The sequence below is a fragment of the Rhipicephalus microplus genome, chromosome 3 (genome assembly GCF_043290135.1).
Source record: "Rhipicephalus microplus isolate Deutch F79 chromosome 3, USDA_Rmic, whole genome shotgun sequence".
Lineage (NCBI taxonomy): Eukaryota > Metazoa > Arthropoda > Arachnida > Ixodida > Ixodidae > Rhipicephalus > Rhipicephalus microplus.
The window spans coordinates 178,682,431-178,706,828 of record NC_134702.1 but is presented as its reverse complement, the minus strand read 5'-3'; the positions used below and the strand labels follow the sequence as shown (position 1 = coordinate 178,706,828).

Sequence of the window (24,398 nt, the reverse complement as noted above, 5' to 3'; positions counted from 1 at the left end):
AGCGCTCGGGACCACGGCGGGTCAGTAAGCGCGTTCCTGCCAACACCTGAGTGCCCCCGGTAAAAAGGACTGGGTGCAGCGATTTGAGCTGTCAACCGTGCTGCTGACAGGGAAAGGCCAGCGAGCGAAGACTGCGCCGGGGACGGGCCCCTAAGCGCGTGAGTCTCGAACAGCTGATACAGCCCATTACTGGCTTGGCTAGGACTGTGGTCCTTGTTCAAGCGACTCACATCAACGTAGGGGGCCCCGAAAAAGGGATCTCTCCAGGTGAACGAAAGCAGAGGGTCGCCGAGAGGGCCGTACTCCGTGCTGTTGGAGCCGTCCGCCTCGAACGAGATCAAGTCCGTCGCCACAAGATCGAACAGGAACGAGCGCCTCGAAGGGGTCTGCTCTGAAGCCATGTCCAAACCAAGTTGGGTGCTAGTTATGTGGAGATAGGTTTGCACTAGGCTTACCTACTAAGCACAACCGTGTAGGGATACGACGTCCTCCACTGCCGCTGCGTGCGAAGACGCTGCGGCCGGGTTCGTCGTTTTCTCCGGCACGGCGCAGAAACCATGCACGAGGCAGGATAACAACAACAACGGGTTTATTAACCCTAGATGCAGCACAGTGCGACACCCACGGGCTTGCAGGCCGTATAGGGAACTCCGCAAGACCGAGCAAGTTCGCTTGCCTAGGGCGCGACGAGTCCCGCACAAGGGCCTAAGTCGAACGCACGAACGAGAAACCGCCTGCGAAGCAGCGCGTCAACCTTTCGTGGAGGCTGAGGGCATCTGCCGCAACGAGCGAATCATCGGGCGCAACACAGCTTGTAGGAGAGGAGGATGTCACGCGCGCCCAAAGGGAAATGGCACTGCGTAGTGACGTCGGCCCGCGCAGCGCGCCAGCGTAGTGTGCCCAGACATGCCAGCATGGGAAGGAGCCGACGGTTGACTCGCCCAGACCAAGTGGCGCCCTGGCAGCCATCTTGGCGGATGCCGGTGCTTATGCGCGCCTGGGCTACGCTGTCGGGGCGCGCGTTGCAGCTGGGGAACGAGGCGCCAGGTAGGAGAGCGCCTCGTTCCCCACACAAGATTTCCACACAAGTTCCCGAAACAAGATGATTTGAATCACACAAGAGGGCTGGGCTTAGAAATTTCACGGCACGCATAAGCTTGAGCGTGTGTGTTGCTTTCCGGCAGCATAACACGCAGGCGGCGTAAACAGAGAAACGCCTTAAGACACAAGAATGAATACGCATACTCACATAGGGCGGCCTTACTTTTAAACACCTGATCGCATGCAGCCTCCCGACACTGCGCTGCAGTGTTCCAGTACCACAGGCTGCTTTATATATTTTCCCATCCACAGAAAACATCACATTACAATGCAAGCTGCAGCGGTCACTGAAGTACGCTAAGATAAGCATAACAGGAAGTATTTCTGCATCTGCTCACAGTTGATCTCAGGGTTCCCAGATTACTGAAGCTGCTTGCATTGCCATCGCTAAAGGCAACATTAGGGAGCGAATATGCCACCAATCCTGCAGAGGCAGCTGCTCTTCGTTTCATACTAAGCATGTCATAGGCATGCGAGAAGCACTAAGAGGTTTTTGTAGCAGTATTTCAAAAGTCCATGTTGACTTGTATTTTGCTTGAGTGCCTCTTCTAGCCTAACAAGGACGCCTTGTTGGGCCACTCACAAGGGAAGCTGCCTCGAACTCTTGGGAGGGAACAGCACTCGTGGGAAAAAGAGGCAAGCTTCTCCAAGGTTTCATGCTCTAATACCAATGGCAGAGTTTTCCCAAAGGGCAGAGAAGGCTTTGGTTTTGGTTAGACAGGGTCATTGTTTGCTTCAAGTGCATGGGGACCAACTCTTCCTCATTGCCTGTTTTGGTAGGCTAGTTTTATGTAGCTTATGCCACATGGTTTTCATTGCCTTTGTTTTCTCTCGATGGTTTTGCAGGTTGCTTGTCTTTTGCATCTCTGGAACAGTCTTCTTCATTGGTGCCTGTACAACATCGACTGCATTCCTGCCAGCACTGCAGCTATGTGACGAAGAATAAGGCAAATATGAACGCACACCTTCAAAAACATATGGGCAAGAACCCCTCACAATGCCACCTTCGTCCAGCTGCTGGAGAGCGCCCCTTTTCTTGTGTCCACTGCAATGCGTCTTTTACTCGAAAAGATACCCTCGATAACCACGTGCGCACTCACACAAGCGAGCGTCCCTATTCTTGTGACCACTGCAATGCATCCTTTAAACTGAAAAAGAGCCTGGTGAGACACATCTGCTTGCACACAAGGGTGCTTTCCTGTGTGCACTGCAATCAGTCATTTGCGTCTAAATACGACCTGGTTCAGCACATGCGCACTCACCCGGAAGCGCGTTCCTTTTCTTGTGACCACTGCCATGCAACCTTCATGCTAAAAGAGAGCCTCGTGAGACACGTCCGTGCACGTCACACAAGAGAGCGTCCCTTTTCCTGCGTTGACTGCAGTGCATCCTTTTCACGGAAAGATGCCCTCAATGTCCACAGGCGCACACACACAGGAGATCGTCCCTTTTCTTGTGACCACTGCAATGCATCCTTTAAGCTGAAAAATAACTTATGGAGACACGTCAGCTTGCACACAAGAAAGCTTTCTTGTGAGCAATGTAGAGCGTCATTTCTGTATAAACACGACCTTGTTCAACACATGAGCACTCACACAGGAGATCGTCCCTTTTCCTGTACCCACTGCAATGCATCCTTTAAGCACAATCGTAGCTTATTGAAACACATCCGCAAGCACACAGGAGAGGGTTCCTTCTGCTGTGAGCAATGCAGTGCATTATTTCTGTATAAACACGATTTTGTTCAGCACATGAGCACTCACACAGGAGATCGTCCCTTTTCTTGTACCCACTGCAACGCATCCTTTAAGCACAATCGTAGCTTATTGAAACACATCCGCAAGCACACAGGAGAGGATTCCTTTTGCTGTGAACAATGCAAGGCAAGCTTTAAGCGGAAAGACAGTCTCATAAGGCATATCCGCACTCACGTAGGAGAATGTCTTTTCCCCTGTGTCCACTGCAATGCAACCTTTGTGCAAAAAAAGTACCTAGACAGACACGTCTGCATTCACGCAAAGGAGTGTTGATTTTCTTGCGTCCAATATGAAGCATCGTTTGTTACTCAATACAACCTCGCTTTGCACATGTGCCCTTAAGGAGAGCGTTCCTTCTCCTGTGTCCACTGTAATGAAAACACGACCTCAAGAGCCACGTTTCCTGCCGTGCTGAAAAGGACCACCTATAGTTTTGAGTGGCCTATGGGCTTTTATTTTAAAGGAAGAGGTGGGGCCGAGACAGCAGAGCATGTTGAATAAAACTCGGAGTGAAAGTTTAGATTAAAGGAACCTTAAAGAGACACTAAAGGCAACTATTAAGTCGACGTTGATTGTTGAAATGGCAGTCGAGAAACCTTGTAGTGTTACTTTTGTGCCAAGGAAGGGCCTATTTTAAAATAAAATTAAATTTTAGAGGTCCGCATCGGGTTAGGGCACGTTAAATTACCCGCCTCAAGAAGCGTACCGATTGGACCGACCTAGTCATTGTTGCCGTGCACAACATTGCCCGGATTTATTGCGCTAGTAGCAGCAGACTGAAAACAGAGGGAGCCACAGCAGTAACAACGGCAATTGATCAATTTCCCGCCATTGACTTTGTGATTGCAGACATTTTTTGCTTTCACTGCGCCCTGCTAGATGGCACCACCTATTCCGTGTAACCACGCAAAAATTGAATTTTTTAACTACTCTCGCCATTCCCCATAGTAACATTCGGCAGTTTTTTTTGTCATGAATCAAACAGAAACGAACAAGCAGCATTTTATTGCATCTCTTGATGCACGGAACGTTTTTTATTTGGTGCAGTTAGATCAATTCTTAGTGATTATTTGTAGACGGTTCATCTGATGTCATCGGGATGGTTTTGAAAATATCCTACTGAGGCGCTTGTATTCTTTGCATTTACCTTAATTACTTTATAAGTAGGGCACTGTTGCTGATAATGTTGTCTTTTTAGATGTTGTCGTACATTGAGCTTTCACTCTGACGTAAATTGTTATTTGACTTTAGTGTACCTTAAAGGCAAATAGCATTTTAAATCGGAACAAAAGCTGGATTGTGAGATCGTCTAAAGCTTCAGTGTATTATTAACAGGAATGCTCTACTATAAAGACACAAAGGTAAAGTAATCAAGATACACACACTATGTGCCATCTGAAGGACATTTTTTAATTAGTATAAATATTATTAGTTCTCAAACTACTTACAGTAAGTAACATACTCGGTGCATTACGAAACATACCAAAACATTGCCTGTGTGTTTCGATATGATTCATGGAGAAAAGTTTTGGATGTTTGAAGAATGGCTCATACTGGTTAAACCTTCAGTTTATGCCGTGCTGTGTTCTGCTCATGCTGACGTCTCTCGTTGATGATTTCCACTTGCGTGGTGACATGGCAAGTGTAGTTTTATTATTGGAAATCGTTACACGCATGTTGCTGTATGACGACGCTCCATCTAACTATAATTTCTAGAATATTTTGCATCCAGGTCCTATTTTTGGATGCCCGAATCCTGTATGCTTCCCGTATTTCTGTGCAGAGGAATATGAAACCAACCATAACGTAAACATCTCTTGGAATCTGCCTTTCTAAGCGCACCTTCCCTGCAGCATTCATTTGTCGGTCTTGTCGTGATTGTGCATGCCTATGTGAAGGAAATCAAAGAACAAACAAATGGTTTCAGAAAAGTAAAAGTGTAATAATAAAACTGGCTCTATGTCGTTCTTGTGGATATTTTTATGAACAATATTTCTCTGCACCTCAAGGCCAAATACGTCGTCAGCTGCTTTCTGCAAAACTTTTCAGAGAGGATGAACATTGGTGGGATGGGGGTCACATAAGTGAAGGCTGGGCTCACGCATTTCACCGTGTACACGGGTCGAACGTGTTGCATTGCAGCAGCGCAAATAAAGAAACACCGAATGAAACGAAGGCAAGTAAGCACACCTGCATGGGGCTGCCATGCTTCTAAACTCCGGATCGCATGCAGCTTCCCGACAGGACGCGGTAGTGGCCCATGCTTCATTTTTAAATCCCCCGCTGAAAACACGTAACAATGCAAGCTGCAGCGGCCTTCAAAGTACTCGAAAACAAACTTAACAGGCAGCAGTTTTGCATCAGTTTCCAGTTGATTTCAGTGTTACCAGATCACAAATAGTCTTGGCATTGTGCTGGCAAAAGGCAGCATATGGTAGTGCTTAGGTCACCAGTCCTGCAGAGGAGACCGCTCTGCTTTTTCTTTAAAAGTAAGCACGTCGTCCGCACCAAACAAGCACTATCAGGTTTCTTTAAGAGTATTTTGAAAGTGCCTGCCGAGGTTTAGTAGGCTTTTAGTGTCTCTTGGAACTTAGCAAGTGTCTTTTTCAGCCACTCACCAGAGAGGGTGACACGAACTAGTGAAAGGTAACGGCAGTAGTTCAAAAGAAAGTAGAATAAGGAGGCTGGCGTCTTAGGGTTCTATGTTCTAGTACCGGTGGCGGAGTATTTGCAATAGGCAGAGAAGGTGCCCATTAGCTCAGTGTATCGAGCATACTCTATCCTGATGGGCTTTACTCTTATATCCTCTAACTTCTTTCACTCCTGTTTCATCTCCAGAGACGATCAGCCGTGCTCTCTCATGGGCTGCAAAAAACATTAGTCTTCTTTATTCTAATACTCGGTTATTCAAAGTGATGAGCGCTAGCACAGGATAACTTTGTCCTAAATATTGGCGAGTTAGTACAGGCTCAGAGAATATTGCTATGCGCCTCTCGAATCTAAAGCGGACTATGCATAAGATCGGCATAGCTGTGAATATTAGGCAAGAATGCAATGAAGCAAGGTGAGCAGCTAGTGCAGATGCAAGTGTTTCTTTTCTGTGCTGACTGTAGATTTGTTTTATGTTAATAATGTAAATCGTGGAAGTGCCTCCGGTACATCTCAAAGAAAACGACTAATCGTCAAGGCAAGGCAAAAGAAATGATTGAACAGTCATTTGTATTGAAGCGTTTTGGGGTGTCTTCTGATCTGCCGTCTGCAGGCATGAAAATGGGCATAACTGTCAATCATTGGTGATAGTTGCCTGTCGCGGCCACAGATGACGTTCGCCTTCGCTGCCGAGTGAAGTACGACACATCAAACACAAAAATTAAGTGGCACGACTGGCTTGGTATTTGGGTCGTCTTGACATTTTTTTCAGGTGTGATTCTGCTCCGACTTGCATTTTGGTCAGTTTGTCACGTGAAGTGGTGTATATCACGCAAATGTGGCATATGTCCTGCACCAGGAGCGCTCAATTAATATCAATGATACCTCAAAATGCCTGTTTATCGGGATTTCAAAAAAATAGCTATCCCATTATATGTCGTGTCTTACAAGTTTTCTATATGAGCAACTGCCCTGAAATGATCTAAAAAATTAACGAAATTTTCTGATTTAAATGTAAACGTGGCTGTTCATTTGCGCCTTGGCGTATTTTGTTTCTGAAGTCGACAGGCAATTGACAGCAATCAGGTGTATTTCAAAAGTTTGTACTGTCCTAATAGAAATATCCCGCTGTATATATTGATGAAAACGAGTGTGCACATGTACTCGTGTTTATTCGCAAAATTGATCAAAACACCGTCTTGTGAACAATTTTTGTTTAGCATTTCATTACATGAGTTTGCTTTCATGCGGTGCTTGTTATGTCGGAACGACCGGAAAGTGTCTGAACGATCGAATGAGAGAACGCGCTTACAATGTTAGAAACGGGAAAGATGGTTTTCTTGCTCAGCACTGCACTGAGTGCAACTGTGCCCATTTTCAAGGACACAGCGACGCTGTACAAGCACAAAGATTAGCGCACCCGAGTCATCGTCGAGGCCGCACAGATGGCACGTGAACAGGTGTCATGCATTAGCAAGCCCTCTGTGTCTGTGTCCGAGAAGGAACTAAGGTTCCTCGAAGGTTTTGGTACGCGCAAGTAGTTATATTACCTTTACTTTTCTGTTTCGTTTTCTTATAGACTTTTTTTTGCCATCTTCTCTACTTTTGTTTTTGTTTTTTCTCTTATCCATGTTTTGCTCTTTGTGCCATATGGTTTTTGTCACATGGTTACTGTCTCCTATATATATTTTTCGCACGCTGCACAATAAACTCACTTGGAAGTTAGCGCTCGTGTCCTTCTTGTCTCTGCGTCGTAGTTTTGTTCTCGCGCTATAACTATCGTCATGCCATACCAATTAGCCCAAGCTGCCACTCTTCTAGGTTACATTTCTAGTTATTCGGGCTATTTTTTATGTGTTTTTCTTCATCATTCAGTCCTCATAACTCTCATGGCAGTTTACATTTGCCGTGCGCACACTTTACTTTCTGCATTCGCACCAAGCATCTGCCTCTGGACGTTAAAGCTTTGTTTGGAGGTTACCACCCCTCTATCGGCCATGACATACAGGTGTGCGAAATTCTTTGGTCTGAATGGCTGGAGTGGAGTGGACTGAATTCTGGTGAATCACCTCGAAGACGGCGAATGGTCCTCTGATGCACAGGTGTCAGCTCCACAGGATCAACTCGCTGGTGGTTGGGGCTATGCTATCTTGTGTTCCTAGGGCTTTGATTCATTATCAAGCACGTACATCAGAATGTAACAATGTTGAAGTACTCGGGGGTGTAATAAAACGTATTTATTAAAGGGCGAACCTGTGCCCACAACTCAAAGGGACTATGGTCGTAGAACGTGACAGCCGAACACCAAAGATGTTCGCCTTCTTCTTCCTCTTCATGAGAAGTCCCGAGCGCATGGTGCATATCAGCCGTGTCCAGCTGGATGCTCGTGCCATTGTCGTCTCTGCGCAACACTAGATGGCAGCATGTATGTCCCCGGGCGCGCTGTGATGGGGGCATTGTTTGAATGCAGGCAAGATGTCATGGCATAATCCTCCTCATCATATGCATGGTCCCGATGCGTCAGGCAATGAATAGATTCGTGGTAGGCGTCACTGGTTTTCGGATGATCTTTCATAGTAAGGCTTCATCCGGACTACATGTACAACCTCTGTAGGGTTGCGGTGTTTTGAGCTCCCGTGTATAGCGGATCTGACTTGGTACGTTACATCGCTTACACGATGGAGTACTTCGTAAGGCCCAAAGTATTGGCTAAGAAGTTTTTCAGAAAGTCCACGGCGACGCACTGGGGTCCATATTCATACTTTCTCACCTGGTTGATAATGCTCTTGATAAGTTGATAAGTTCTATTGGCTGGAGGAGGCCTGCAAGTTTCACGGATAGTGTTTTGCGTCTTTGACACTCACAGAAAGATTTCACATAGTGCTGAACTGATGCGGACAGTTTTTGCCAGTAGTATTTTAGATGAATTCTGGCGAATGTACGGCTGACACTCATATGTCCAGATGTTGACTCATCACAACATGCATGCAGAATCTCGTTTCGTAAATGTGCAGGTACAAGTAAAAACTTGTCACCATGAGGCTTGAAGTTGCTCTTGTAAAGGACCCCATCTCGAAGACAGAACGAAGGGAGCCCTCTGTATAAAGTGCATGGGACTTTAACGTTGAGTCTTTAGAGACGCTGTATAAGCGGCAGCAAATCGGGGTTATTTTATTGTTGTTGAGCGACTTCTGATGCCTGGACGACGCCTAGAAATGGGAAGTCTTCTTCCTCCGGCTCACTTGGCTCCACTGGTGCGTGTGACAGGCAGTCGGCTTTGCTTTGCCTTTTCCCAGATTTGTATACCACAGTAATATCGTACTCTTGTAGCCTAAGGCTCCATCTTGCTAGTCGGCCAGAGGGATCCGTAAGATTCGCCAGCCAATACAGGTAATGGTGGTCACTGACTGCTCGGAATGGTCTACCGTAGAGGTACGGTGGAAATTTGCTTATGGCCCAGATGACCGTGAGACACTCTTTTTCAGTTGCCGAGTAATTTGTCTCAGCTTTTGAAAGCTTGCGGCTGGCATACGCTAGCACTTTTTCTTGTCCGTTTTGCCGCTGGACTAGAATGGTTCTGAGGCCGACGTTACTTGTATCAGTGTGAACTTCAGTTTTGGCAGTTTCATCGAAGTGGGTGAGAATTGGAGAGGCTTGCAGGTGTGTTCTCAACTCATCAAATGCTTACTGTTGTTCACTTTCCCGCACAAAGGGCACGTCGTCTTTTGTTAGATTAGTGAGGGATTCAGCAATATTCGAAAAATTTTCCACAAATCACCGATAGTACGCTCATAAACCCAGGAATTGATACTGACTTCTTGTCTTTGGGTGTCGGGAACTTCGCAATAGCAGCTGTCTTTTCGGGATCTGGACGAACGCCTTCGGAGCTGACGACGTGTCCGAGGAATTGAAGCTCTTCAAAACCGAAGTGGCATTTTTCGGGCTTGATGGTCAAGTCTGCTGAACGAATGGCTTCTAATACTGTGCGGAGTCGCTCTAGATGTTGGTCAAATGCAGTGGAAAATACGACGTCATCCAAGTACACCAAGCAGGACTGCCATTTTAGTCCCGCGAGAAAAGCCCCCATCATTCTTTGAAACGTCGCTGGCGCTGTGCGCAGGCCGAATGGAAGCGCTTAAAATTCATAGAGGCCGTCTAAGGTTATGAATGTTGTCTTTTCACAGTCGCGCTCATCCACTTCAATTTGCCAATATCTGCTCTTGAGATCAAGGGAAATGAAGTATCGTGCAGTCTGTAGTCGATCGAGCGTATCATTGACATGCGGCAGAGGGTATACATGCGGTTTCGTTACGCTGTTCAATTTCCGATAGTCGACGCAGAATCGAAGGCTGTTATCTTTCTTTTTAACAAGCACTACGGGAGACGCCCTTGGACTGTTAGAAGGCTGGATCACGTCATCTGAAAGCATCTCCTCCACTTGTTTCTTGATGACGTCTCTTTTCTTTTGCGACACTTGATATGTGTGCTGGTAAATCGGTCTCGTCGCTTCTTCTGTTATAATCCTTTGTTTTGCAATAGCCATGCTTCGCACCTTAGAGGACGTTGAAAAGCAGTCCGAAAATTATTTTATAAGGGGAAACAATTGTTTCTTTTGATATTATGGGAGCCTATGGTTGACGTTAACTGATGCATCGACGTTGCAGGTCTCTTGTGGAGTGGTTGGCCTTGTCGCTAAACTGCATAGTTCGGTCGCTGTGCAGAACTCATGGAAATAGGCAATAGTCATACCTTGTGCGATCTGCTGACATTCATTCCCAAAATTCGTAAGGAGGACAACTGAGTGGCCATTCCATAAGTGAACAACACCTCTCGCCATGCAAATTCCTTTGTTTAAAAAGAGCCCTACATTTCCATCTGCTATTCCTTCTTAATAACAAAACGCCTTATTTTCGACAAGCACTATTACACTACAGCGTAGTGGCACTGTGACGTCATCATCAACAACGTGCAGAGCAGCAAGACGTCGCTTTTCTGATTCCTCCACCGACATAGCTTGTTCGGTCGAAAACCTTACTCTGGATCTACGCAGATTATGGCTCGATTGGCTTGCAGAAAATACATTCCTAGTATAAGCTCCCTTGAACAGTCCGGTAGTACGATGAAGTCAGCAACGTAATTAAAGCCTATTATTTCGAGCCTTGAGGTGTATCTGCGAAGTGGCGTAATAGTGTGGCCACCTGCTGTACGTATCTGTGCCCCACTTCATTTTGTCACAACCTTTTTCAGTTTCTTTGCTAATTTGTGACTCATTACCGAATAATAAGCGCCGTTGTCAACTAAAGCATTCAGCTCGTATCCGTCTATTTTCAACCGCAAATCTGTAGTAATCTTCGCACTGCTGTGCTTATCTTTTGTAAACATAGCATCGTCACCTTGAAACCGTGATGGAGGATCTTCGCAACTGTAGTTATCAGCGGCCTCGCCTCCACAGGTCGCTTGCTTCAGTTTTCCGGGTGTGGGCTTGAAGAACGGTGCCCAGACTGTGCGGAAGAAACACGTGGGCTGGGTGATCGGTAATGCCTGGGCGACGGCGATCTTGGCTGATGTTGGCGTGGAGTGAGTGGGCTCTGGCGCGTGGACAAGTACTCTTCGATCTCCGTTGGCCGTTCACCGTTTCGAGGGCATGGTGCGTACAATGGAAAGCCCCTTAATCCTGCCTGTCGGTAAGGGCAGAACCTATACAGGTGACTTGCTTCCCCGCAATGGAAACACAAAAGCCTGCGCTCATGGTCACGCCAGATGTCACTTTTCCGGGGCCTTTGATCCACGTGGCGAGCTACACCACGGGCTCGTGGCAGGTAGGTAGCCGTCGGTTCCAGTGGACGAGGTGGGCTGCGTACCGTTTGTGGGCAAGGAGAGGCCATCGCAACTGCTGCATTGGAGTGCACCGCGGGTTGTCTGAGTATTTCAGAGTACGTTGGGATGCATCTGATCGGCTGTGGCTCACGCTCCGGCTAACGTATTATCTGCCTCAGTTCATCTTGTGCTACCTCGACGACAGACAGTGTTGCTGTAGTGTGAGGTGCTTGCAACTTGCTGAGCTCTTCCCTGATCACCGACGCCCTGATTGCAGGGCGTCCATGTCACTTCGCTGGCCTCCAGAGAAGACATTGGCAGGTGTGTAGTTTATATCCCGATTGTATTGTCCAGCCCGCTGTTCTAGCGTTTTCTCGATGGCGTTCGCTTCCATATGGAACTCCGTAACTTCTCGTGGTGGGTTACGGACGAGAACAGCGAATAGCTCTTGTTTCACCCCATGCATGAGGTGGTGCAGCTTCTTATCTTCAGTCATATGGGAATCTGTGCGCTTGAACAGGCGTATCATGTCCTCGATGTACATTGCCACACTTTCATTGGTGAGTTGGTTTCTGGCTTAAAGTGGAGCCTGCGCCTTTTCTTCGCGATCCGTGTTGGCATATGTAGCCAGAGCTTGTCGCCGAAAGTCATCCCAGGTCGTAAACGAGGTTTCATGGTTCTCATACCACGTCCTTGCAAAGTCCTCCAAAGCAAAGTATATGCAGTGGAGTTTCTCTCTCAGCCCAACCGTTCAAACTTGCCTATTTCTCAAAGAGGTTCAGCCGATCTTCTATGTCTTCATACGAGTCGCCATGAAATACTGGTGGCTGGTGAGGCTGATTTATCACTACGTGTGCCGGTGTTACCTACCCTGTCATGGTGGTGGTGTCCATTGACCGAGTTCCCCTCGGCGTGAAGTGGAGTGGACTGAATTCTGGTGAATCACCTCAAAGACTGCGACTGGTTCTCTGATGCACAGGTGTCAGCTCCACAGGATCAATCGCTGGTGGTCGGGGCTACGCTGTCTTGCGTTCGTAGGGCTTTGATTCATTACCCAGCACGTCCACCAGAATGTAACGATGTTGAAGGACTCGGGGGTGTAATAAAACGTATTTATTAAAGGGCGAACCTGTGCCCACAACTCAAAGGGACTATGGTCGTAGAACGTGACAGCCGAAAACCAAAGATGTCCGCCTTCTTCCTCTTCAAGAGAAGTCCCGAGCGCGTGGCACACGTCAGCCGGGTCCGGCTGGATGCTCGTGCCATCATCGTCGTCTATATGCAACACTAGACAGCACGCATGTATCCCTGGGCGCGTGGTGAGGGATGTGTTGTTTGAATGCAGGCAAGATGTCGCGGCAATATTTTCTAGTAAAAGATGTTGTGTCTCAGATATGCCTAATATTTTATTTTTGACAGGCAAATTTCACAAATATGAACGTAGATGGCTGGGCGTTCAGCAAGTGCCTAAACGTTGGCTGGGTGTCTGAATCATGGGAGATACCATTCCCTTTGCACCTGCAATACTCCGTGCGTATTTCAGCGAGAGTTCTGACAATGATTGCATAAAAAAACTGGCATATTCCTCAAAGAGTGTGAATCGATGATATGCGAAGCATAAATGAGGAAGGGTGATATGTCATTTCAAAAATGGCACAATGTTACGAGGCAGATATAAGTTATGCCATACATGACTTCCCTGTCATGATAATTATGTTTGGACGTGTCATTTACCTTTGTCTATTCACGTCACATGATACCAAATTAGGTATATCTGGAGCTAACAAAATGGCCACAACCACACTATTACTGTAGTATGTAGTCATGCTTTACAGGACACGCAAGTCATGCTTATCATGTTTGAAGGTGTCATTCACCTTTGTCGTCTATTCACGTCACCTGATACCTAATTTGGGTTTATGGAGAGCTCGCGGAATGGCTGTGAGCACGCTATGAGCATAGCATGTAGTCGTGTTTTACGTGACAAACATATCATGATTGTTTTATTTGGACGTGTCATTTACCTTCGTCATCCATTGATGTCACGAAGCACCAAATTTAGTATGTGTAAGCTAGCGAAACGACCGTGAGTGCACTATCAGCGTAGCATGTAGTCATGTTTTGCATGTCATGATTATCGTGTCTGGACGTGTCATTTACTTTCGTTGTCCATTTGCATCACGTATTATTAAATTTGGTATATGTGAAGCTAGCGAAACAACCGCAAGCGCATCATGAGCATGGCATGTAGTCATGTTCTTACATGACACGTACGCATATCATGATAATCTTGTTTGCACCAGTCATATACCTTCGTAATCCATTCACATCCCGTAATACCAAATATGGTATAAGTGAAGCTAGCGAAGCGACCTTGAGAGCATCATGAGCGTGGCTGTAGTCATGATCTTACATGACACGCATGTCATGATTTTCACGTGAAAGCCTGTCACCTATGTTTGCCAAGCAGTCATGTCGTACCATACCAGTTTTGCAATATGTCATGTGAACAAAACCACGGCAGGAGCAGCAAGACCATAACATGTAAATCATGACATTCATGACATGCATGTCATGCTTTTGATGTCATGACTAGTTACTTATACTAGTCATAGTCATGTTATGCCATACTAATTTTCGTGTAGATCTTATCCAAACAGCCAGGAGAGCTAAAAGCCGTACACGGCTAGGTAGATAGATATATAGTAGGTATATAGGTAGACAGACAGTCGTAGGTGGCTAGACAGACAGGCAGACGGACAGACAGACAGACAGATGCGGTCAAACTCGCCGAAGTTGGCTAAGAAATGCTTCGCATTTAATAAGGGCTAGTTTCGCTGAAATGGGCAGAGTCAACGCACAGTGGCTGTGAAAGCCAAGACAAATGCTTTATTTGTTACGTTTGGTATAATCCTGTTCAGTGCGTGACTTGTTTTGATGGAATTTTGTTTTGTCAGCATTTCTGTTGTTGGGACTTGCTTTTGACAAGAAGTTTAAGACTTTATTTTAATCACGCTGCCTGAGACTGCCGACATGAATGCTGCCATTCTATTTGCTTCCTTAACCGTTTGATGCCTTAAATATGAAACTTTGGAGCAAGATCGATTTTGTTTACATTTTCTAGCTTTAAGTAGCAACCTCTACATGACTGTGCAGTTAAGTTATCTAAAGTGCAACTTTAATGTGTACTTTTGCATATGTTGTGAATTCCTCATATGCCATAGAAGGGAGGACCTTGCAATAAAAAACATACTTTAGAACTACATAACACGTTGTGTGCCTCCTCCTGAGTGTGTACCCACAAAATAAGCAAAAATATTGAAGATAGAACTTACTTCACCAAGGCGAGAAAAAATGAAGTGAGAGCTGTTGCACACGCTTTCCGCTATCAACTCTAAAACAATTGGTGTGAGCCTGAAATACTTTAGACGAGGTGGCCCTAGATTTTTCATGGTGAAAGCTACATGCCCTGTGAGTACTTGACAGCCGCCATCAAAGGTGACACGTATTTCATGACTTACTTGGTGGATGTTTTTAGGCATTTTTGGTGCATGATAAGTTGCGTGTAGGTGATGATCTGTTTATTTGGAATGACATAACAAACAAACGTCAGTTAATTGGAAGCCGTCGGTGTGCCACGGAATCGCCTCAGTCTATCGGCAGTGCACTCGATAACGAAAGTACGGGTAGCAAATGTTGGCCAGCTGTGCAGAAGCAAGTTAGACTGATTAATATGAATGCTCGAAGAATCGGAAATAAAACCGAACAACTTGAGGCTGTACTCTTAGCATACAACCCTCATGTAGTTGTAATAACGAAAACGTGGCTCCACAGCGAAATGTGTGACCAAGACTTAGTGCCTCCAGCTTATGAAATGTACCGCAGAGATAGGGCCTCAAGAGGTGGTGGAGTTGCAGTACTTGTTAAAACAGGAATTACTGTCACCCGTTTACCGGACGTTGAAAGTACAGATAGCATATGCCTGAGGCTTTCACTCTTCAATAAGTCTTTTGTATTGTATGCAGTGTACAGGCCGCCGAATTCGTTGCCGGATTATTTGTTTAAATTGAAAACCCATATGGAAAATTACAGTAATCAAAAGCTAATTGTCATCGGCGACTTCAATCTGCCTAATATTGACTGGAACCAAATGTAGTTGACATCAGATTTGATTAATGCAAATATACTGTTCGATATAATGCTTTCCCACAATCTCGCCCAAATTGTTCAGCAACCAACACGCGTTGGTAATGCTTCGTCCACGTTACTAGATCTTGTGTTCATGCATCGCACTATTCTTGATTGCTGTGTTTGTGTTGAACCCGGCTTATCTGATCACGACATGGTCACAGTTTCTTTTTCCTTGCATTGTAATCGCTCCAATAGCCCACCTAACTCTAAACAGGTCAAAAATTTTTCCCGTGCTAACGATACGAGCATCCAAGATTATCTTGAATTTGAATTGGTGAATTTTGATGGCGACGACGCTGCTGTTCTCTGGGATAAGTTTAAGAAACTATGCTTCCACTGCATTGAACGGTTTGTACCAAACAAAACAAAAAAACCCCCAAAGTTCACACCATGGATCACAAGGCCAATAATACAACTGAAGCGTAAAGCCAAGCGCTATCGGAAAAAAGGTGCTCCCGCTAACATTCTCAGGGAAATTCGTAACTCCCTCTCCAAAGCTATTAAAAGTGCCAAGAATTTTTACTTTACTGTCAAGTTACAAAACTTCATCAAAGAGGACCCTAAAAAATTCTGGTATTTCACTAGGGACCGTAAAAGCTCTGTAAACCGAATCAAGTTTAATGGCACTATAATTGACAATCCCCAAACGATCGTGAAAAATTTCAATGACTATTTTCATAGTGTTTTTTTCAACTTCTACCCTGCCTGTCTCAATTAGCATTGACGCTTCTGATTCAGATCCTAACCTCATTTCATTCGATGGTGTCCTAAATTTACTGCTGCAATTAAAAGTTAAATCAACCCCTGGACCAGACAACATACCCAATGCATTTCTCCGGCGATATGCCGAAACATTGGCCAAGTACATCGTTGTGATCTTCCGAGCCTCAATAAGTTCAGAAACTTTACCCATTGATTGGAAATCGGCACGTGTTCTGCCCTTTGTGAAAAAGGGGGACCCAGAGTGCATACTAAACTACCGTCCAATTTCTATGACTTCCGCATGTTGCAAAATTCTAGAACATATAATTGCCACTGGTATAAACAGCTTCTTAGATGATAACCACATTTTATCTTCCTTTTAGCATGGATTTAGAAAACGGTTTTCCACAGTCACCCAGTTGGTCTCAGTTATTCATCACATTGCTTCTATTTTAGACAAAGCTGGTCAGGTCGATGTACTGTTTTTAGATTTCAGTAAAGCCTTCGACCGTGTTCCCCATAACAAGCTCATCGAGAAATTGCAGACTATAGGGCTTCCAAACTATCTAGTATCCTGGGTGTCTGCTTACCTGAACGGCCGGAAACAGTATGTCGACGTCTGTGGACAGACATCACCTCATCTCCCAGTAAATTCCGGCGTACCGCAGGGTAGTGTTCTAGGTCCGCTGCTGTTTATAATTTATTGCAATGATATTGTTAATGCTATTACTGATCCGGTTAAAATAAGACTTTTTGCAGACGACTGCATTATTTTCACAGATGTACACTCGCCAGATGACCAGGTCGCTCTCGACACTGCCCTTCACAATATTCTTTCGTGGTGTAACAAATGGGGCATGGTGCTCAATTTCGATAAATCTGTTTGCCTTCGCATTTCTAACAAGAAAAATCCCCTTCAGTTTTCCTATTCCTCCAAAAGCCAACCCTTAAAAGAAGTCAGTCAATACAAATACCTAGGTATAACGATAACGAATAAGTTGTCCTGGAATGCACACATTGCCGATGTTTCGTCATCGGCTTTCCGTAAACTGTGTCTTTTAAGGCACAAACTCAGAGACGCCCCGTCGCAAGTGAAACTATTAGCTTGTAACACTTTAATACTTCCAAAGCTTGAATACGCTTGTATTGTATGGGATCCGCATACTAAGTCTAACATATATTCCCTCGAAAAGATTCAAAGACGGGCAGTGTGTTTTATTTACTCGAAGTATAGTCGTGGTACATCAATTACTGAACTAATGCGAGATAACGAATTCCAGACGCTACAATCGCGGCGCCAGCTTCTCCGTCTAAAATTCTTGGACTCGCTAATTAACAATAACTTGGGCTAGACCCATCACATTACGTTACCCCAGTTTCGACCAGGTAAACTCGTCATTCTCATGTCCGATCTTTAACTCCGTATTTTGCGCGGACAGATTTATTTAGGTTTTCCTTTTTTTCGAGAACTGTAACAGAATGGAATAACTTGCCTTCTGATTTCCTCCAAACCTTCGATCTTGATGAACCCAATGTTTAATTCTGTGAATCTTGACCCCCCCCTCCCAATATCGCTTGATTTTTTTTTTTGATGTTTCTCTTCTACTCGCTCTTCTCTTACACAGATGTATTTTAGTCAAGCTGTGTTACTCATGTACTGATCGCGTGCTTTTTTTGTTTTGATGTCTCTCTTCTACTCGCTCTCCTCTTACACAGATGTATTTTAGTGAAGCTGTGTCACTCATGTACTGATCTTGTGTTTGTGTTTGTGCCCCTCCTGCTTGGGCCTTTTGGCCTGCAGTATTCCACAAACAAATAAATAAAATAAAGTATGTTGTGAATTCGCGACATTTGGCAGTAAAAGGTTAAAGGAGCACCAACACAAAATTTCAATGGCGAGATGAGTGTGATAGATTTGTGTGGAGACATACACATGTATGAGATATCAAGGTCATAGCATAGAATGTATTTAAAATCAGTTTGAAAGTGAACGCCATGTGACTAAGTGCTAAAGAATAGAATGGTGCTGCTTTTAAGGTGCTATCATATTTTGGTAACGTTTGGAGTAGTAAATAAAACTCTAGCTGGTAAACAGATATAGTTGTAGATAGTGCTCTTCAGTCGGGAGTCAGATATACATGCTGGTATTTACATCTACCGCTAGCCTGATGAATTTCAATAGTGGAAGAAAGGGTAAGCACAAAGCTATTTCTAGTTCCAAAGAGCGGCGAAAGGCAAAAACTTCATATGAAAGTAATGTCATGTTTGCATCACACACCGCATATTGTCAGCTTGAATCGGTATACCCCGATGATTGCCTTCACACCTAGTTTTAAAAATGACTCGAAAAAAAAACACATACACAATGATAGCTCCAGACGATACCTACAGCTTATAGATGTGTATGTGGAGACGTCACATGTCCGAGATATCAAATTCATTGGTTCCTGCAGAACGCGATAGGATCATGCGCCCGACTCAATGCCACGTATACGTACCGGCAAGCTGAGCCACCCGGCCACCTCATGACTTAACTGGTGTTCTGTTGCTGATGATGTTGATACTGTATTTGGCTGATCATGATGAACTATAGCGCAGCAATTTCATTAGTTGAGGAGCATTAAACCACACACACTTGTAGCGCACTTAGCATTGTGGGATGGCTGTTTTTTGTTTACGCTTCTGCCACATAAAATTACATGGGTGAACGGGATTCCTTGCCCGAAATCATGCTTGTATATGGTATATTTCCAGATGTGTTTCAAGTAACAGTATAACGTTGGGGTAGAATAATCAACTGCTACGCACAGGGCACTCAATCGGATCCCGTACGATCCCGGGCATCTTTTCTCTTTTTAGTTAATACAAAGTGTGGCTTTGCATACTGTAGGCACATTAAGCGTCTGTCTGTCTATATATCTATATTCTGTTTACCTATATATAATCTATCTGTTTCTAAATAGCTGCCCACGTCTGGGAGCTCTCGTGACCACTATCTTGAGGTAAACCAAAGATGATTTGATGACTATCACTCACTGGTCATGACATGAATAATATCACAATCTCGTCACGTACATCGTCCAACCCTTTTGACCACACGTGTTGCACATATCCGCAGGCGAGTATGTGCCAGAATTGGGTGGGTACATATCACAGGTGGTTAACAGTTTATATTGACGCAAGGCAAACGCAGTATTCAAACTACGTGTGCTAGTTCGTGCACCCCCCAGGAGTTCAGCAGCTTGATGATGAAACAAGAAAAAGCCGCGACGGCGCGCGCCTCCTCAGCATGGGATTTTTATGAAAAAGAAGTGGTGCACCGCTCAAAGGTTTCTCGGAGATTGATCCCCTTTTGCTGATCGCCTGTTAGAAACGCCGCTACATTTTCCTTTACTTTTCGGGCACAAGTTAGCCTCAATAAACAGTTATTCGTACACCATTTGGATTGTACGTAACAATTCTGGTGGAGGAGCCGGGTAATGATCTCAAACCCAGTTGGACTTCGAGGAAGCAGCCCTGAACCACGAGCAGTCGAACCAACTGAGCTCACGCCAGTTCATCCGCGCTCCAGCCGTCGTCCACGTGGTGAGCTGCCGGAATTTCCCCTGCCACCAGAGCCCAGAGTGTCTCCAGCTGTCTCCGGTGAGAGTACCGAAATGTCGTCAGCAACCGCTGCCGCACACGTCGTTTCGTCTCCAGTCGCTGCCACGCACTTCGTTGTCGATGAGCCATGGACGCTGGACCCTGTTCATGACGATCCTCATGAAGACGCCGAGGATTGGCTGGAGGGTTTTGAGTGCGTCACCAAGTGCAACGGATGGACCGAAGAACAGAAGCTCCGCCGAGTTTATTTCGCATTGCAGGACAGCGCACGAACTTGGTTCGAAAATCATGAAGGTACCATTCGATCGTGGGTTGATTTCGGATGGGAGCTACTGGCCACATACCCGAGTACAGACCACAAGGAAAGAGCTGAAGCTGCCTTGCAAGCAAGAAACCAGTGTAACAATGAAAGCGTCGCAATGTATGTGGAAGACATGTGCCGGTTATTCCGCCGGTCTGATCAAAATATGAGTGAGGACAAGAAACTTCGGCACCTGATGCGTGAGGTGAAGCAGGAGATTTTTGCTGGTTTGCTCTGATGCCCCCCGCGGAACATCACTGAATTTCGCACCGAGGCGACAGCGGTTGAAAAGACTGCAACAGCGAGCGAGGCACTACAATCGAGATGTTAACGTCGCATCCATAGACGCGGTGTCAGCAGTCTTCGGGAATGGCATCGACGAGAAGAGCTCCAGAAGCTAAACGGCAACCCCTAAACGGTCTCGTCATTAGCGGAAGTTGTTCGGGAGGAGGTGAGACAGGCAGTCCGTGAGCAGCAGCCACAAGCCCAGCCTGTTCAAGCGTCGGTTCCGATGCAGCCTGCAGTCTCGTACGCCGAGGTGCTGAGAGGCGCCCCTGTATCTGATTTCGTCGCCCCTGAACCTCCTTTCGCCGCCCCTGGACCTTATTTCGCCGCAGCAAGCACGCATCTGCCGAAACCTCGATTTAGGCCGTCCTCAGCCGAGACTAGGATCCGAAAAGCTGATATATGGTGCACTCCTGATCTAATTCCGCTTGGTTATCACTGCGGTGAAGCTGGCCATCTTTACCGGATGTGTGAATATTGCCGAGCTGGACTTCGGGGTTTTCCCGTAAACGCTGCCTGTTCACGGAATGGGGAGTGACCTTTTGAAATCGAGGAGTACTTGTCAATGCGTCAAGGTGCTCACTCCTCGCAGCAGCATCAGTCTCGGTCGACAGTGCCACTGAGGTATCGGTCACCAAGTCCGCGCCCATCCTTAAACTCTCCGAGGCGACTTCCCCAAAGCCCGCTTCGGGAAAACTAGAATTCGCGATCTGGGGAGGTAAGGCCGCTGCCGACGCAAGAAAACAACCTCCAGTGCCAATTTCAAAATGTGATGATGGACACGATACTACGTGCGGAAACGGCGACGTCGCTTCTGATTTGTCGGTAATTATAGACGGCTACGAAACGAATGCTTCGGTAGACACAGGCACAGACTATTCCGTCATGAGCACGGGACTTGCCAGAATGCTGAAAAAAGTGCTGACCCCTTGGATAGGACCACAAGTGCGAACCGCCGGGGGCACCTTATCGATCCGGCAGGCATGTGTACCTCTAGAGTCGGAATACGCGGCTTCACCTACGTCGCCAGCTTCATTGTCCTGTCAGAGTGTTCAAGAGGTGCAATTATCGGAATGGACTTTTTGCAGGCTAATGGCGCAGTGATAAACTTGCAGGAAACGTGCGTCTCGTTCTCGACGAAATACGCCATCGCAACATTCGAGAGTGAAAAACGATTCGATGCGCTCCAGATTGCAGCTGATGATGTAACAGTACCTCCAAGATCCATCATCGTGGTCACCGTAAAAAGCAATGTGTACAACGACTATGAAGGAATGGTAGAAAGCAATACTGGGCTATTACTCGAGAAAGGGATCTGTGCAGCCAGAGGTATTGTACGACTGCGTGATGGGTGTACGAGTGTCTTCCTGAAAAATTTCCGAAATGAGGTGCAGCATCTTGCGAAGGGAACTGTTGTTGGTCACTTGCACGATTACGTTCCAATTACGAATTTGAATTCTTCCGAGACTGCACAACTACACCCTGACGGTATAGATCCCATACTCGCATCTATCCACATCGAAGCAGCCCTATCATTGAACCAGAAACAAAAAATCGAGACCATTATACGGGAGTACGCCTCATGTTTTTCCATATCATGGAAAGTGCAAAGAACATCTATCACCAAACACCGCATCATAATCGATCAATCTGTTAGACTTATTTGCCAGCAACCGTACCGAGTGTCACCAAAAGAGAGAGAAGTCATCAGAGGCCAAGTTGAAGAAATGCTCAGGGACGACGAAATTCAACTGTGGGCCAGCCCATGGGCCTCACCTGTAGTACTGGTAAAGAAAAAGGACCAGACCTCGGGCTTCTGCAATGACTACCAAAAATTGAACGTCATCACAAAGCGGGATGTCTATCCCCTTCCAAGGATCGATGACACCCTTGACAGACTATGAGACGCGAAATTCTTCTCCTCTCTAGACCTCAAGAGCGGATACTGGCAGATAGAGGTGGACGAACGAGATAGCGAGAAAACTGCTTTTGTGACACCAGATGGGTTATACGAGTTCAAGGTACTCCCATTTGGCCTGTGTTCCGCACCCGCCACATTTCAGCGGATGATGGATACTGTGCTGTCCAGATTAAAATGGCGATCCTGTCTTGTTTATCTCGATGACGTCGTGATGTTTTTGGCTACCTTCGATCAGCATGTGGAACGACTACGGACTGTGCTCGAAGCGATTAGTTCAGCAGGGCTGACAATGAAACCCCAAAAGTGCCATTTTGGTTTTCATGACCTGCTTTTCCTCGGTCAGGCACTCGACCTGACCCCGAAAAGACAGCAGCTGTAGAAAAGTTTCCTAGACCGACAGATAAAAGGGCTTTGAGACTATTCTTGGGACTTTGTGCCTATTACAAAAGATTCATCAAAGATTTTACGAAGATTGCGGAACCACTAACCCGACTGGCGAAAGAAGACACGCCTTTCACCTGGACAAGCGAGCAAGAAGACGCGTTCAATGAGCTACGACAGCGACTCCTAAACCACCCCGTCCTGGCACATTTCCACGAAGAAGCCGAAGCAGAGATTCACACGGACGCAAGCAATTTGGGACTATGCGCCGTCCTTGTGCAGCTGCAAAACGGAGAGGAAAGAGTGGTCGCATATGCTAGTCACACTGTTTCGAGAGCTGAAATAAATTATTCGGCGACAGAAAAAGAATGTCTGTCGGTAATATGGGCCATACAGAAATTCTGACTGTACTTATATGGTAGACCATTTCGAGCAGTGAGCGACCATCACTCGCTGTGCTGGATCGCAGGCCTAAAGGACCCTTTTGGGCGACTTGCTAGATGGAGCCTCAGGTTGCAAGAATACGACATAACAGTCGTATACAAGTCGGGTCGCAAGCACAGCGATGCTGATTGCCTGTCACGCGCACCAATGGAATCGGCACCTGTGGAAGATGGAGACGACTTTCCGTTTCTTGGGGCCGTCAGTACCGCAGACATGACTGAATATCAACGATCTGACGCGGAGTTGCTTAAACTGATCAAGCATCTGGAAGGGCAACCCGTGCGTGTTCCTCAAGTTTTCGTCTAGGGATTGTCCTCATACCTGATGAGAAACAACGTTTTATACAAGCGAAACTTCGAGCACAGCAGGGAGAAATTCCTATTCGTCGTTCCTTCGGCCTTGCGACCCGAAATCCTGGAAGCCTGCCACGATGACCCAGCAGCAGGACACCTCGGAGTGAGTAGAACATTGGCTCGCATCCGCACCAAGTACTACTGGCCAAAGTTACTGGATGATGTACAGCATTATGTAAGGACATGTAGAGATTGCCAGAGACGCAAAACGCCTCCATTGAAACCTGCAGGATTTCTCCAATCAATCGAACCACCTGAATCTCCGTTTGAACAAGTAGGAATGGATCTACTTGGTCCATTTCCTACGTCATCAATGGGCAACCGATGGATAGTAATGGCGCTAGCCTACTTAACCCGGTATGCCGAGACAGCCTCTCTCACCAGGGGCACGGCTATAGAAGTCGCTGAATTTTACGTCACTAACATTGTACTACGGCATGGTGCGCCAAAGGTGGTTATCACGGATCGAGGAACTGCATTCACAGCCAATCTGATGCAGTCCATTATGAAACTTACCCACACATGTCATAGGAAAACAACGGCTTACCACCCCCAAACGAATGGGCTAACCGAGCGACTCAACAGAACTCTAACCGATATGTTGTCCATTTACGTTGACTTGGAGCACCGTACGTGGGACAAGATACTGCCGTACGCCACTTTTGCTTACAATACTGCTGTGCTGGAGACTACTAAATGGACGCCATTCCAGCTAGTCTATGGTCGAATAGTTACCACATCATTAGATGCAATGCTGCCTGTAGGCGACTGTGATGGTGTAATGTGGGCCCAGGATCCGGAATAAATCAACCGGCAGTCAGGTGACTCTGTACACACAACACAGACTTTAACACAACCGATAACTCTTACAATTCACACACAACACACTATAG

At 46.1% G+C, this 24,398-nt stretch overlaps 1 protein-coding gene across 3 annotated transcripts in view; it reads left to right on the top strand.

The window, feature by feature from the left end:
* The window catches only part of LOC142761711 (uncharacterized), a 150,366-nt gene that overhangs the window by 38,277 nt on the left and 87,691 nt on the right, over positions 1-24,398 (top strand). Inside the window, exon 3 of one of the 3 annotated variants that reach the window (XM_075890579.1) lies at positions 1,948-3,420. The exons of the other annotated variants lie outside the window; for them this stretch is intronic. Coding sequence (XP_075746694.1) covers positions 1,948-3,131 — 1,184 coding nt within the window. The 3' untranslated portion in view covers positions 3,132-3,420. Of the gene's footprint in view, positions 1-1,947; positions 3,421-24,398 lie in introns of those variants that run through there. 3 annotated transcript variants of the gene reach the window in all.